Here is a 14,900-nt window from a genome sequence, read left to right on the forward strand (position 1 = left end):
CACATCAGATGATAAGGAAGAACAGGTATTTACGAGGATTCCATTTCTCTCGCTCGGTTGCAAAAACATCACTTGAACTTCTTTTTCTGGTGCTGGACATTAATTGGAACCTACTTTTGCTCAAAGCCACAATTGGACTTTTTCCAGTTGCATTTGAATGCAAGAGACTGAGAATCCCTCCTCTCTAAGCAACTGAAGAATTCACTGGGCTCCAATACCAATCACCACCCATGTAGGGAAACCCAAGCCGGCACCCAACGCAAGAAAACAAAACTTCAACGGAAGAGGGGCAGAATCGATTGTCTCACAGTTTACGGTCAAGATTTGACAAAAAAAAAATTATACGATCCAGATTTTATCTTATATCTCGATTTTAACAACATATGTAAAACTCACAAAATTTTATTCTAAAATTACACATTATTAAAAGTAAATTACACCATGTGCAACCGCCCTGCCCCTCTTCCATTGAAGTTTTGTTTTCTTGCGTTGGGTGCCGACTTGGGTTTCCCTATATGGGTGGCGATTGGTATTGGAGCCCGGTGAATTCTTCAGTTGCTTAGAGAGGAGGGATTCTCAGTCCCTGCCCCTGGTCAAAACTTCAACAGCTTTTCAGCTGGCTAATTGATGCCACAAACCCCGAGAAACCCTCTAGACCACAGTAAGCCCAGCCACACCACTTGCATATGTTATATCCAAGAAACAAAACTGACGGATCTAACTGAAATGAAGGTCGGTTACAATTGGGACGCAAACAAGAAGAAAAGAGCTTTTAATTCAGAATAAATTTTTGTCGATAAAGAAGATATTAAACCACACTTGAAATCTCCATTCAGAAGAATCAGAACTAAGAACCTTTTTGTTTGGATAACAAAATTCGATATGCTAAAATTGAACTCGGATTTAATTCAGCAAACTTAAAAGAGTAACATGAAAGTATCCAGATGGCACAAAGAACGATCCCAAAAAACTAAAATTCAGAGCCTAATGATAAGAGTATTTTATGAACTAAGTTTTCATGCACGAGGAGCATTGGGAGCACCACCAGCGCGAGGGGCTTGACCAGGCCTTGGCAAATCATCCTGCATTAGTCATTGAGCATAAGAAAAATGATTCCATAAACCAAAAAATGGAAATGCTGACCCAAAACATATCAAGTTCTGACCAAAAATACTGCAGATTTAATTGTTACAAACAAGCAACGGGTAGATGGGGGACAAAATGTACATGGCAAACTTGTTACACTAGCACACGACTGCTTATTTAGATAAAAACCAGAAGGCTACAAAACCTTAAGCACACGGGAAATTCTAAATATTTAACTGGTCCTAAATAATCCAAGTGCAGAAATACATGCAAGCCAAACTGAATTAAACCCCCTTGAATGTGTTACTAGTATCAGGACCCACGAGGGCTGAAACAGTCAAGAACTTAAGAAGGTAGTTGTCATTAACAAAAGCAAGTAAAAGACCCACAAATTAACAAGTCCAGACCATTAAAAAAGGTTAGAGAAAGATACCCTTGGGCGTCTGAAGCGCTGTGGAGGCTCACGAATCCTCCTATCAGTACGAGAACGGACCCTCACAACCTTGGAGTGAATTGCACATGAAACGCAATACTGCATCTTCACATAGAGCTTGGGAAGGGTGTACACTTAAGGAGCAAACAAAATGTTAAAAGCTTATATCCACTTAGACATTGAGTCAAGATAAAGGAAAAAATGCATCTGATTGCAAATATCAATATCAAATGCTTACTTTCAAAAGCACAAGCTTCCTGAACATCTCTAACTGCAGCCTGTTCAACAATATTCCTCACAAGAAACCTCTTGATAGCTTTGTCCTGATATAAGTACCCAAAAAAGACATACTATTACCAATTGATCGACATATCACCAAATTAAAGCAACTAACACTTTTACATATTATTCAAATTAAGGCATCATTTAAATCATCATCAACTAAGTCCAATTTATTCCCATTTCATTAACGGGCAGAGAGACCATAGTAATGGACAGAAATTGAGAAACGAGCAGAAACAAACAATTGAAGCTTAAATGATTTAGTTATCCAGACATCAAACTAAAGGCAGAAATTCACACTACAAAACTTAAACTGACCAATGTAGTACAATCGCGATTAAATGATAGACTCAAGACAGAATCTCTGGATCATGATACAGGACCTAGTAGTACATCGGCATCTATTTCAATTTGAATAAGATTAGATAGTGAACAAATTGGAATTACGTACATAACTAAGCTACCAGTATCGCTGAAGAAAAGCACTACAACAATATCCACCATAATGAATTACAGAAAATCAACAAAGTACCACCAAAAATCATATTCTATGCAAAAATCGAGTACATGAAAATAAGCGTTGCTAGATTCAAGCACATCTACAACGGGTAAACAAACATTATGCAAATTTTTTAAAAAAAAACAGACGATAAAATACATAGATATATATATATATATATATATATAGCTGAAAAATCTTAAGTAAAAATTCCACATCGAAAGGAGGAAGAGAAGAAACTTGACCTTGGGGCAGCATTTCCCACAGTTGGAGCAGCGGATGAATTTGACGTGGCCACGGCCGTGTTTGTTGCGGCCACCGTTCCTTCGCTTGAAAGTCTGCAACCAAATAAAATTTTGTAACAAAAAACTTATATTACTGAAATTATTGCAGAAATATATGGAAATTGTCAGATAGATCGAGATTTAGGTTACTAGACAGTGATCGTTTTACCATTTGACTGAATGATGTGGAGGAGGAAAGGGTCTCTACTCCGGAGCTGAACGGCTCTGCTGAGGAAGCTAGGGTTTAGTTTAGTATCCGAAAGTGCGAGAGGCTTATCACCTTGAGAAGTCTTATATAGTGCGGGAGTTCTGAAGCCCTACAAGCCAAATGATGGATTTGGATTTGGACCATCAGCAAGTAGCTATACATGGGTTTATACTTGAAAAAACATAACGGGCCCGATGGTGAAACAGGTCTGCATCATATGAGCCAACGGAGGCCCATTTTGTTTTACCCTTTCTAACCTCCTCCATTCGAGTGTAATCTTGTATGAGTTTTGAAATGCATTAATTGTAGGATCATCTCTTCATCTTTCGCTGGGCCTGGGAGATATCTTTCTAGCCGCATGTTTCTGAAAAAAAAGAATATTTTTTTTTCTTTCCATCCATGCATCATTAAGTTTCCAAATCTTGGAAATGCTGGTTACATTCACAAGTCATTATAATCTACAGATTTTCCATTCCAAACAATTTATTTATAGTAGCACGTAACAGGCACGCTATTCTACAGTGCAATAAAATTTTCTAAATGCTTTTCATGCACTGTGGAGGTCATTCTTTTTACAAATTTGTAGTATATATTATACAATTTTGAAGATGAATGCATTTCCTTCGTTCCCCCCCACCCAGAGAATAACAATCAGAATATTTGTTCGCTGGATGTGAAATCGATTCCCCTGATCTCTTCGAATCTGTAAACGAATCTCTCGTGTCTTTTTCTTGTTCTCAATCCTATGCCGCAAGCAGCAACTTAATTATTGCGCTTGTGGCCTTGCTGTTGAAAACATCTATTTTCACTATGGCGCTCCAATCAACAAGCACCAGTGGTCTAGTGGTAGAATAGTACCCTGCCACGGTACAGACCCGGGTTCGATTCCCGGCTGGTGCATTTGAGAGCCGTGAAGAACCATGCGCTGCTCTGGAAGCTTAAAGGGTCTTTCCACTCGTCTGACCATCGGACGGACGATATGGAGCGCTTCCGAGCTCTCAATTTTTTTTTGGCATTTTTCCTTTTAGCCCCACTTCAAAAGTAAACGCAATTCCACATGATATAAACTACCTCAAAGGTCATTAATGCTCATTTCTCACACAAAAATAACCCTTCCACGATGATCACATGTTAAGACCTAAACATAGATGACACTGAAAATATACATCAGAAAGACATAAAGCTTCATTGGATTGTCAAGATGCAGTGGCTGGAATTCCTTCCGTGCCTTCTTTATCTCAAAGGAGACTCTACCTACCTCATAATAAACTCGACTGACATATTTCCAGTTCATTACATTCCAGATGTTGTTCAGGTATTATGTAATTCATACATTTCTTTCTTCACTGAGTATTTCTTTTTGCTTAACGAAACAGATAATCAACAGAAGAAAGTCTTGTACTCATGAAATGTGTTAGATTCTATATTATCCATGGATTATGGCATTAAAATATATCGATAGTAAAATGTATGGAACTCAGGGCCTGCTTGGATAACCAGCTACCTGACTCAACGTGGTTTCAACTAGAACCCTGTTAAATTCTCTATCAAGTGCAAGCCACTGCAAATGAACGAGACGTTAAAAAAGATATTTTAGGACTCCTTCATTAGCAGTAGTGCTACTTCAACAAATTGATGAAAAAGACGGTGTAGTTGCATTGGGAAAAAGAAGAATATCGACCGCTAGAAAATGGTACTTTAAGAAAGGACTTACAACCCATCCAGATCCCTGCAGAGCCATCAGTTGATCCAATGAACCAAAATTGCCTGGCTCAATGAACCCTCAGGAGGCACCCCACCTCCTTCCTGACGATGAACCCATCCAGATCCCTGCAGAGCTGCACCTTCTTCGTTCATATTGTCTATCAGTTGATCCAATGAACCAAAATTGCCTGCCTCAATGAACCCTCAGGAGGCACCCCACCTCCTTCCTGATGACGAAGCAATCAACTAATCCCATCAACACCCTACAGCACGAGATCAAAGTTTATTTTTCCTTTTATTATTATTATTTTTGGCTTTTGAACAGAGAGGTTTGTCAAACTTAATTGAAGTTGATTAGAACTTGTATATATGATCACAACTCATTCAAAATGTACACATCCCGGGTAAAACACAGCGAATTACTTCCAATAATTTGTTGAAAATTCTAATTTTACTTTCCTCAATGATATTGGTAGGGTAAGGTTGTGCGTAAAATTAAATGTGTCATTTTCATAACACCTCATGTAGTCGCTTGGTTTGGCTTTGAAATCTTACTTTCTAGCCAAACGTCTTCCAGTAGAATCGAATAAATAGCTAGCAACTTTCAGTTTTCTCTTTTCAACCCAATCCTAGAAACTAGTATCGCTATAAGGTCTGCCTTTTTGTTTTTTTGATAATTGTTCATCTTTAGCCATTTTCAAAAAAAAATAATGAGAAATAAAAAAAAGTAATAGAAGGTTATTAAGGCTCCGTTCGGATTAGCGATTTTTAAAATTTTACTGTAGCAGAATTTTTAGAGTATTTTTTAAAAATTTTTATAGTATTTGAAAAACAGAAGAATTCAAACAAAGCCTAAGTTTGTACAGATGTATTGGATCAACATAAATAAAAATATAACAAGAAGCACTTTTGGTGTTTGGGGAGAACCAACCTAGACCACCCAATATTGATCCCGCTCAAATTGGGCGGGAGCCCATGTTAGTAATTCTATTTTGAGCTCAACCCGCCCATATTTGCCACCATCACCATCAATATCGTCTCCGCAGAGGCAGAGACAACGAGGGTGGTGGGGATTAATGCAGGCCCAAGGGAATAGCCTTGATGATGGGTTCATAGACTTGTGGGCAATTTGATCACAAAAAATACTAAAAATGGCGAGTGGAGCGCGAGCGGCGGCCATAATGGGAGCGCCAGTACCAGGACCCATAATCAAGCAACACGAAAGTAAAGGATTTTTTGAACTTGGAGATTTCAAGTAAGAGCCAAAAGTAACATTGATGTATAACTGGAGATGCAAATGATGATGTTATCGAAGTAGGATTAGCTAAAAATAATGCAAGTTCCGACGGTAGAATGCTTATGATACCCACCACACCTTGGTGTGCTTCACGACAATAAAGCGATTGCAGAATTGGGGAAAAACCACGGAAGACTCTTTCCTCGACGGGACCAAGGATACCCCCTAAACTGGCAAAGTTATACTCGACAGGCCACACCTGAATAACAAAACTGCTTATATCTTTTAGCTCAGAGCTACCAGACAGAAGACGCACACCGGTCTATTAAAATGCGCCTAAGCTCATGATATATTCTACAATGTGTAGAATCTTTTGCAGCGACATCTTCATCGCTATAAGGGTTATACCCAATACTTTGGAACTGTGGAGGCACGAGTTGATTACCAGGGGTGAGTTACTATGCCCGCAGGTCCTTGTTCGAATTCCATCCTGGGGCTTTTGCAGCACCACCATCAGTTAAGATGCTTGCTCCATTTTCTACACTTATTAGTGGATCAGATTCATTTTCCTTCGCCTTTAAACAAAGAGCAAGAATAAAACATGGGACAAATTAGTTTCTTTACAAATCGATTGCACCAAAAATTTTGGAAAGCACATGCAGATTGCCTTCTATTCCCATCTCTTTGAGAGAAAAAACATCCACCACACAAAACTAAACAGCAAATGAACAACCAAATACCTGAGCCAACTGTGCTGCTGCTTCAGAGGCCTTTTGCTGGCTCTCAGTCGTGCAATAATAAGAATACACTACCATCCCAACTACGGCAATCAAGATCCCCAGAATATTTCGCCAGCTGAATGGATCGCGCAGGAGGACATAGCCAAATGCCAAAACAAGACAAGTTTTCAGATGTCCAAGAACCTGATACGTGACAGGGGATGTCTTCCCGATCACCAGAAAGGTACTAAAGTTCACGGAAACTGAAATTAAGCAGGATAGAACAATAAAAGCCTGCAGTTAAAAGGAAAAAGTTAATGTTCCGTGAGTATTCAGCTATTGCAGGCAATAATGCTTTTGAAGCTTACCAGCACTTGAGGGGTATATTTGAAGGCGAACACATTCTGATTTGTCAACAGTCCATCAACAAAAGGTCCTGTAACAAACAGTGTGATTGCCTGGTAGGGACAAGATTGATATAAAAGTTGGGTTGAAGACACCTTGAACTTCTTTTGAATCGTGTTTGTCATCTGACAGAAATTAGTTAAGATTTTCATTCAGTAGAATTTTTGTCTATGCAAAAGAAACTTCCAGTTTCTGCAACATTTAGTTTTCTAGCTTGATTTGCTTAAATATATGGAAATGGAGAATGGCAGGAAATCCTTCTTTCCTTCTCTTCGATAAATTAAAGGAGGAGGAAGAAACATAAAAAGTAAATAAAAGCAAGTTCAATGGAGGATACAATTTGAGCGATGCAAGTTGTAACAACTGCAAGCAGTGACAAGACAGAACCAACAAGATTGAGCTGCAGATCAGTCACGGTTGCAATTCCGACACCCAATAGAAGAATGCCCAGTGAGACCTGGATATGCCTACTGCAAATTGTGGTAATGTATATTAATATGCAAACTTGCAAGGAAATGAACATTTTCTACTGAAGAATGTTATATCCCTCAATCAAACCTAACTGGACAGGGTATTAAGTACAAAAGCTTTAGACAAGAGAGCACATGTTTGCAGAGGCAACTGCAAGTGCATGCATTAATAATGGCGAGAACTAAACTGAGCAGTATTAATTGATCAGTTGATAACAGGGCATATAATTTTGCCTCCTCAGACATGCAAAAAAGTAATGAATACTTCACATTATAGAATGACTCTGAGCTATTATTTGCTTTTAAATGCTGATCTTTGTTTTTCAGGGGTAGGTTCTCAATCCATTTACCATAACTTCTTTCAACCACTGAGCCAAGTGCAACAGCAATTGCAATCTCAGCATGAAGAACAATATACTCAAGAAAAGGAACTTTGTGTATGACTAGTCATCAAGAAACGCATGAAACTAGACTTCTAATGCTTTGTAGATTAACTCTCATGTTGCATCTATGCTTTAGTTTAAAACAGGAAACATCACAAACAACTTACGATCACTTTGAACAAGTCCAACAATTGACCAGATTAACTAAGTTGGACAAAATTAGACTTTGCACATCATGCAGACCATCTAAAGACTGTCATAAAAAACGTCACAGACATTTCAATTATCAATGATACTTGAACAGCCATTACTTAACCAGAAAAAAATCGGTGCATATCACAAGCTAATTAGTGTGCTAAAACAGGAAGAATTTCAAATAAATAGAACTAGTTTCAGTTGAGAATTTATCATTAATGATCAGCTGAAGTATCATACCAAGAAAGAAACACATTCTGGAAGTCATTGAGACAGATATTAAAACTTCACCTGAACTTCTTCCGGAAAAACAGTGTCTCCAAAAGAACTGTACAGGGAATGATTGCCAGTTTTGTCATCTACAATGCAATAAAGATGGGGAAACATTTTCAGAAATGACCCAAATACATTGAATCATGTATACAGATGGTACATAAATGAACTTGAGATGGACATAATTCAGTAAACCAACTCAATTGATTTATGTCAAGTTCTAGAATGCTGGAAGGGACATCAGGTGCATTACAGATTAACAAACTAAGTTGATATTCCAATAATGTTCAACAAGAGTATTTCGACACCATCAACCTCTATTAGCAAGGGAGTAATCCTCAGCAACATTCAACAATAAAAGACAACAAAACTAAGTAAACAACATCAGATGAAACTGCTTATTACTACGCTTCTTCTTTCTAACAGGACATAAACATATACCACCAATTATGCCTAGTAATCGAGTACCTCAGTCCTTTGGAAACATGGATCATGAAGGGAAATAGAATCAAGTTGCACAATGTAAATGCATGCAATTAGTGAACAGGAAAAAGAAGAAACAAGAAAACCCTGAAACCAAAAGTTCAGAGCATATTGGAAGAAAAGAACTTAACCTGATAAAAACCAACTGAATTGAAACCCAGGCTAAGATTTAACAATCCAATGGACGATCCATTCAGTATCCCAAAACCCATCACAGCTCTGGGATCAAAAGGCTTGTGCTCAAACAGCTTCAACCATAATGCCACATGAAGAGAACAAAAGGTGACCAGGAGATGCCAACTTGTCAAAGTTGTAGCTGAAAAGCAAGATAAGATTAAATTAGAAAAAATCAATATTTGTAAGAAAATTACAAATTGTGATACTTTCCCATAAGATAATGACAAATGAGGTATTTTGTTAGAAAAAATCATCCAAATCCTTATTATTTCTTTCAAATAAAGAACTACATCTACATGTCCATCTTAGGTAGATAATCAGAAGAAAAGGTGACAAAGAACATAAAAGAGTTCATGATATCTACCACAAATTTTTCGTTTCATCAAAAAGTTCCCTATTTAAGGATAGAAATGCAGGGGGTCTAAGATGATGCACGTCCACATTCTGACAACTTATTAGGCATCCAAACATACTCATAGTCATTGCTTCAGGACATTAACAGTAAATAACTTTAACATGAATAAATTTTCATCTAGTGGTGAAGTTGAACAGGTCTGAAATGCAAGACTGGATGTCAATATTCCTTTGACTTCATGAAAGACCTTGATAAGCAAAAGATTTTCAAGTCTAATGAATCCTTTGGACTACTGAATCAAATGCATTTCTTACTAGAGTTAAGATAGGCACTGGTAGCTTGCTCAGATATTTGATGCTCATTAAAAAACACCAGCAACTAGGTTTATCATTGAAAATACCAGACAATTCCAAAAGAAGCTGGCTACTGGACGCGACATATAGGCTGCCAGTCACCATGAATTTAACATATGAGTGAGCGAAACATCTTTTCTTGCTTGTCAATCAATGTCAAAATATCGTAAGCAATGTATATCCTTCATAATTGTTATCCCTTAAATGAAAAATCAGAGACGATCTTAGTCAATCTAATAATTTTTTACTTGCTCAACATCAGTATTAGAGGAAATCAATCAAAATAAGGAAACAGATGCTGCCAGCTAATATCTTGGATATGAAAAAGGCTAATGGGGCATGTTATATTCGATTCTACATCTGCGGCAAAGATTGATTATTAGTTTTTCTCATTCGTGGTTATGACATCAAGTTCTTTTAGCTTCTTGACGTATGCAGTCTTATAAACCAGCTCCTACAATCTGCTTCGTATCCAATAGAATGATCAACTCGGCAGCATAGGCAAGTCTAAAACGAAATCCAGTACAGCATTTGTGAATATTTCAAGGATGTGCAGAAGGTACATCACTACTCCTTACGTTAGCACATAGAAATAAAGAAAATAATCGAACAATTCTTCCAATACAGCAGTAACTAGTTCGCAGCATTCTCATTTGATCGCCTAACAACATAACTCAATAAGATCCACTTTCTGCAGATTCAAGTTTTCCGGTCCAATAGAAAATGCTTGATGTAACTCCACATGAGTAGATTTTGACACTCACAAACCGAAACCGTGAATCAAATAAATAACAAACATCACCAGAAGAGAAAAAGGGTAATAAATTTTGAAACTGACCAAAAGTAAAACCAAGCGTGCTGATCAAAGCCTTGTTGCAAATGACAATCGAAACGGATGAAACCACAGATAAACTCAAAGCTCCGATAGTCCCCAGCTGAAACCTCTGCCCCTCGCTCATCTTCAACTCCCCTTCCTTCAATTCTTTTTAACTCGCAATCACCAATCACCAATCCACAAATCCCAATCGCAATATCTGCTCATCACAAAATCACACCTCCATCAAACACTCAACGAAATTCCAGCAATAAACTCAAGTTTTATGGAAAGAAAAATGGAGAAAATACCTCAACTCATAAACTGTCTCCGGAATTTCGGGAAACGAATAAAACAAATCCAGCTCAAACTGCAAAACCACAACAATAAAGAAAGATTCAACAAATATATCACAAACTGAGGGAGGCATAAAAATTCAGCATTGTCGTTGAATATTAAAATCAGCATTGCGTAAAACCCTAGATCTGCTGCCTTTTAATCCATAAACCCTTAGTAAAATTAGAATTGTAATTCAATTCTCCAATTAGCGTGTGTAAATACATACATATATATATATATATATATATATATATATAGAGAGAGAGAGAGAGAGAGAGAGAGAGAGAGAGAGAGAGAGAGGAGGAAGAGCAACCTAAGGAACAACAAGCAAATCAGATCACTGAAATTGATGATGAAGTTTTACACTACGCCAGTACTGTATTATGATTATCATTCCAAATTTTAGGTAGTCAGCAAATTTGGTAAACACAAAAATCCAATTTAACTCTCTACTTTGAACTACTATATAATGTGTCTACCAATATATTTCTATATCGGAAATAGGAATGGGGTTTTAACTTTTAACTGCTGGGGGATTATTTAAAGAAAGAAATTTCCCCGGGGAGAGATTTTGAGGAGGGAAGGGAGAGGGGGGAGGGGCGGTGGTTAAATAAAGACCAGGAAAAAGTGCTGAGGAAATTTGACTTTTTTAAGAGTTTCCGGCTGCATCGAGTGACAAGCTGAGGCTCTCTCTCTTTTTTCTTTTTCTTTTTTTTTTTTGGGTGGGGAGTAATAGCCCATACGGGGAGGGGGTTTCATGCAAAAATTATCCGATGAATCTAATGTGGAGGTCACATTCTTTTTTTCTTTTTTTTTCTGCAACGATAGATGTCCTATAACCTAAACTAGGCTAATCTAAGGGAAAGAAATAAGGGGAGATGGTCAACTAAGACCAGTCACGTATTGTGGCAAATTTGAGGTGGCAGGGTTGAACCCTGACCTAAAGTGGAGGTCACATTCACCTGGGTCCATTTGCTTCTTGATATTTCATATATATTTGTTTATACTACTCCTCCTTGCTAATGTTAGTTGCAAAATCACTATTCTAACTTGGCCACTAAGTCAAACTTTTAAATTTTAATACCTGTATCCCCAAAAAAAAAAAAAAAAGACCAGAGAGAGAGAGGGAAATCTTTTGCTATTACCAAAAAGTGGGCCTATTCTGAGGAATGGTCTTCTGGGGATAGAAATGAAGAAGACAGAGAATTTGTAGCTACGGAAATACAGGCATGGTAAAGTTGCCATTGCCCTTGATTTTGGGCGGTAGGTTGAAACAATTAGGGACCGTTCATGTTGGCTTGAGATTTTGGCCTTGTTTAGCATACAAGGTTTTTACCAAATTTGTTTGCTACAAGTTTTTTAAAAACTTTAACTATAGTAACCTCAAAAAAATCTCAAAAATTTTAAACTATGCACTTCAAAATATTTAAAAAAAAAAACACACTTTAAAAAAATTTTAAAAAACTTCTACAGTAAATTACAATAAAATTTTAGACAAACACCCAAAAACTTACTTGCCAAACGTGGTCTTTAGTTTTGGAAAATGTACCACTGAAACTCAAATGGGTATAGATAATTTCTCAAGTAGTCTTTTTAATGATTGACCATCATTTGTTCAAAATTTATTGCATAGAATTTGCAGCTTCTGTGTGAGTCTCTATTCTACAACATATTTTAACCCAAAAAAAAATTAAAAAGACATTTTTCATTGGTGGTTCTTAAGGTAAAAAATGATGGCTTTGTGTTTCATGGGTATGGGTTTTTTTTTCTGTTTTAGGTGGGGGGGGGGGGGGAGGAGGGGGCGAGGTGGAATCCTATTTCAATGTAAGGAGATTATGTGATTTATAATCTTTGCAAGTTTAAAATCACCTCACTTCATCCTAAATTTACACTTTATACAGATGCTTTGATAAAGAACATTAATTCTTTACAATGCATCATGATATCTTAGTTTATTTGTAAGCTCAATTAATGTTTGAATGTAATTTTTCATAATAATTAATTTTTCTTGTATTTAAAATATTTTTTCTTTTATACTAGGAAACAAATGTTTTAAGATATTTTACTTTTTGACTTTTGAACAATTTGTGCCATAATTTTTTTTGAATCTTATCAAAATTGAAAATAGATTAAAAATAATTTATAATTGTTTGATTTCATGTAATTTATATTTTACATTGGTAATTGTATTGCCAGTAAATGCAAAATTTGAACTTAAAATCTATATATTACAAATGATTCAAGCATTACAATTCAAGAATGTTGACATCAATCTTCGTTTTTTTGAAGTAAATATATTAAAATTTAATGTAATATAGGGAAATACTATAATAGAACAAATTAAAAAAGTAATAAGAAAAATTACATCCTATAGACTAATTCAAGGCAATTAAGTCTAATTCGTATTTAGTATATTTCATTTAAGTCAAATTTGTATTTAGTATATTCCATTTTGATATCTGAACACTGATTATGTCAAACATTGAAAATCATGCAAACATTCCATTCAGACTTATTTATTAAACCCTAGAATAATAATTTTTTGTTTCTGACCATTCTAGGTGAAAATGTATTTTGGGCAGGTGGTATCAAATGGGGGAGTATAGTATTCTAATGTCCAAGTTGGTTAAATATATTAAAAAATGAACGTGAAAAAGAAAGAAAAAAAAAGTACTAGTATACGATTGCCATACTCTTCAAGTTCAAGCAATGCAGAATTCATTTAATCGATATAAAACAATTAATTTTCTTCCACGTTCTTAAGTCATATTATAGCAATTTCTCCAGTCTTCTTTTAATCTATATATATTATTCGAAGTGGTGGAATTACACAAATTATTGATTTTTTTTTTTCGTCAAAGGTCAACTTCTCGCAAATTATTGATTATGAGTAATCGAGTGTCCAACCAACGTCGTTGACATGTTGTCCTGTAGATCTATTCTAGATCTGAACTCGTAGCTGTAGCCTGCAGGCGAGCCGCTACTGCGAACTTTTACACATATAGTTTCACAAAAACCACCTTTTTAAGGTGTTTGATTAATGATGAGCCTTTTACAACCAACGAAGGATTACGGCTAACGTTAAAAACTGTTCGTTTCGGTATCGCGTTTTGAGTAATTGAGGAGCTTTAAATGGTTTGACTACCTTATAAACATGCTGTCTCAAGTCTTTAACACCACCGAATCCTTTCGATTCACTTACGGCGAAAATGAAAAATCCTGCACGTGTTTATACCATTTTGTTACGAGTAAATTTTATATGCACTGACACAGACAGTGTATACACTATCATGATTAGATATATGATATATAAGTAAATTTTAAATTTTAAATTTAAATTCAAATGAATTATCATGCATCCAATAGTAATGATATACTCTATTAGCTATGTCTATCAGAATTTTTAGAAGATTTTACATAATTTTCAAAAAAAAAAAAAAAACAATTAGACCTTTTCATCATTCATCTTTTAATTTTGTTATCCGTCTTATTAGTAATATTATTATTGTTACGACTTGCCTTTTCGATCAATCAACATCCAATGACTATACAGTCTACAGAGGTTGAGGCTTTTGCATCAGAGTGGGCGCTTGGGCAATTTCGGGTGGTTGTTGAGCTAGTGCTGCTACTATAAGGCACAAGCTAAGTAATAATACTACTAGCAAACATATCACGGTTTCGTTTAAGAATTGTCCGGCCTGCTTGTTTGTTGCGTCGTACATTCTCAGACGACAAACCAAGGGGGGTCCCTGTTAAGAAAAAGACAAAAGGAATAAATTTATAAACATAAATAAATGACATGAAGAATCTCCGTAACTAAGTTGTAGCCCTTTTATATAGTTTATTTATAAGATCGATACCATTCTTCATATCTTGAGTTTTTTTTTTTAAAAAGTGTACGTGAGAGGTTTCGAATCCAGTACCTTTTACTTATATTTTCTCTCCTGGACCGTTCAATTCATATTTGGATCACGAGTTTAAATCTCTCTTCTCTTTCTTAGTTTTAAAATATCATATTTTCACTACTTAAAAATAATAAACAATTCTGTATTTGACAAGAGTAAATTTAGAAATTAGGAGTGACTTTCTGTTTTTGCAATTCGTTAACCACAGCGAAGTTAGCAAAGTAGTAATTGCGTTTGCGTGTATAAGTTGAAATAAGCCGATATTACCGATTGGTGGAAGGGGACGCTGGATTTGG

The 14,900-nt window shown here is 36.1% G+C and overlaps 2 protein-coding genes and 2 non-coding genes across 5 annotated transcripts; 2 read left to right on the top strand and 2 right to left on the bottom strand.

The window, feature by feature from the left end:
• Positions 1–883: 883 nt before the first annotated feature.
• On the bottom strand, positions 884–2,894 carry LOC113712136 (small ribosomal subunit protein eS26x). Its single transcript, XM_027235430.2, has 5 exons — positions 2,754–2,894; positions 2,546–2,638; positions 1,758–1,842; positions 1,520–1,653; positions 884–1,082 (listed from the first exon to the last, which is right to left on the bottom strand). The coding sequence occupies exons 1-5, from the start codon at positions 2,754–2,756 to the stop codon at positions 1,017–1,019; spliced, it is 381 nt and encodes a 126-aa protein (XP_027091231.1). The 5' UTR covers positions 2,757–2,894; the 3' UTR covers positions 884–1,016.
• Positions 2,895–3,621: 727 nt separating this feature from the next.
• TRNAG-GCC (transfer RNA glycine (anticodon GCC)) lies at positions 3,622–3,692 on the top strand. The gene has a single exon. It is a non-coding gene; the product is annotated as a tRNA-Gly (tRNA).
• Positions 3,693–3,697: 5 nt separating this feature from the next.
• LOC113719446 (small nucleolar RNA snoR114) lies at positions 3,698–3,790 on the top strand. Its single transcript, XR_003454890.1, has one exon. It is a non-coding gene; the product is annotated as a small nucleolar RNA snoR114 (small nucleolar RNA).
• A 1,955-nt stretch (positions 3,791–5,745) lies between these two features.
• Positions 5,746–11,176, bottom strand: LOC113712146 (UDP-xylose transporter 3). 2 transcript variants are annotated; one of them, XM_027235440.2, is made up of 9 exons: positions 11,013–11,176; positions 10,672–10,730; positions 10,385–10,580; positions 8,793–8,977; positions 8,197–8,264; positions 7,195–7,327; positions 6,821–6,982; positions 6,474–6,746; positions 5,746–6,308 (listed from the first exon to the last, which is right to left on the bottom strand). In XM_027235440.2, exons 3-9 carry the CDS (start codon positions 10,503–10,505, stop codon positions 6,192–6,194), a joined length of 1,059 nt encoding a protein of 352 aa, XP_027091241.1. In that variant the 5' UTR covers positions 10,506–10,580; positions 10,672–10,730; positions 11,013–11,176; the 3' UTR covers positions 5,746–6,191. The 2 variants fall into 2 exon arrangements, with proteins under 2 accessions (XP_027091241.1, XP_071917551.1); XM_072061450.1 differs by lacking the exon at positions 11,013–11,176 and having other exon boundaries at positions 10,672–10,887.
• Positions 11,177–14,900: the final 3,724 nt, after the last annotated feature.

This window comes from Coffea arabica, chromosome 1e (assembly GCF_036785885.1).
Source record: "Coffea arabica cultivar ET-39 chromosome 1e, Coffea Arabica ET-39 HiFi, whole genome shotgun sequence".
Classification (NCBI taxonomy): domain Eukaryota; kingdom Viridiplantae; phylum Streptophyta; class Magnoliopsida; order Gentianales; family Rubiaceae; genus Coffea; species Coffea arabica.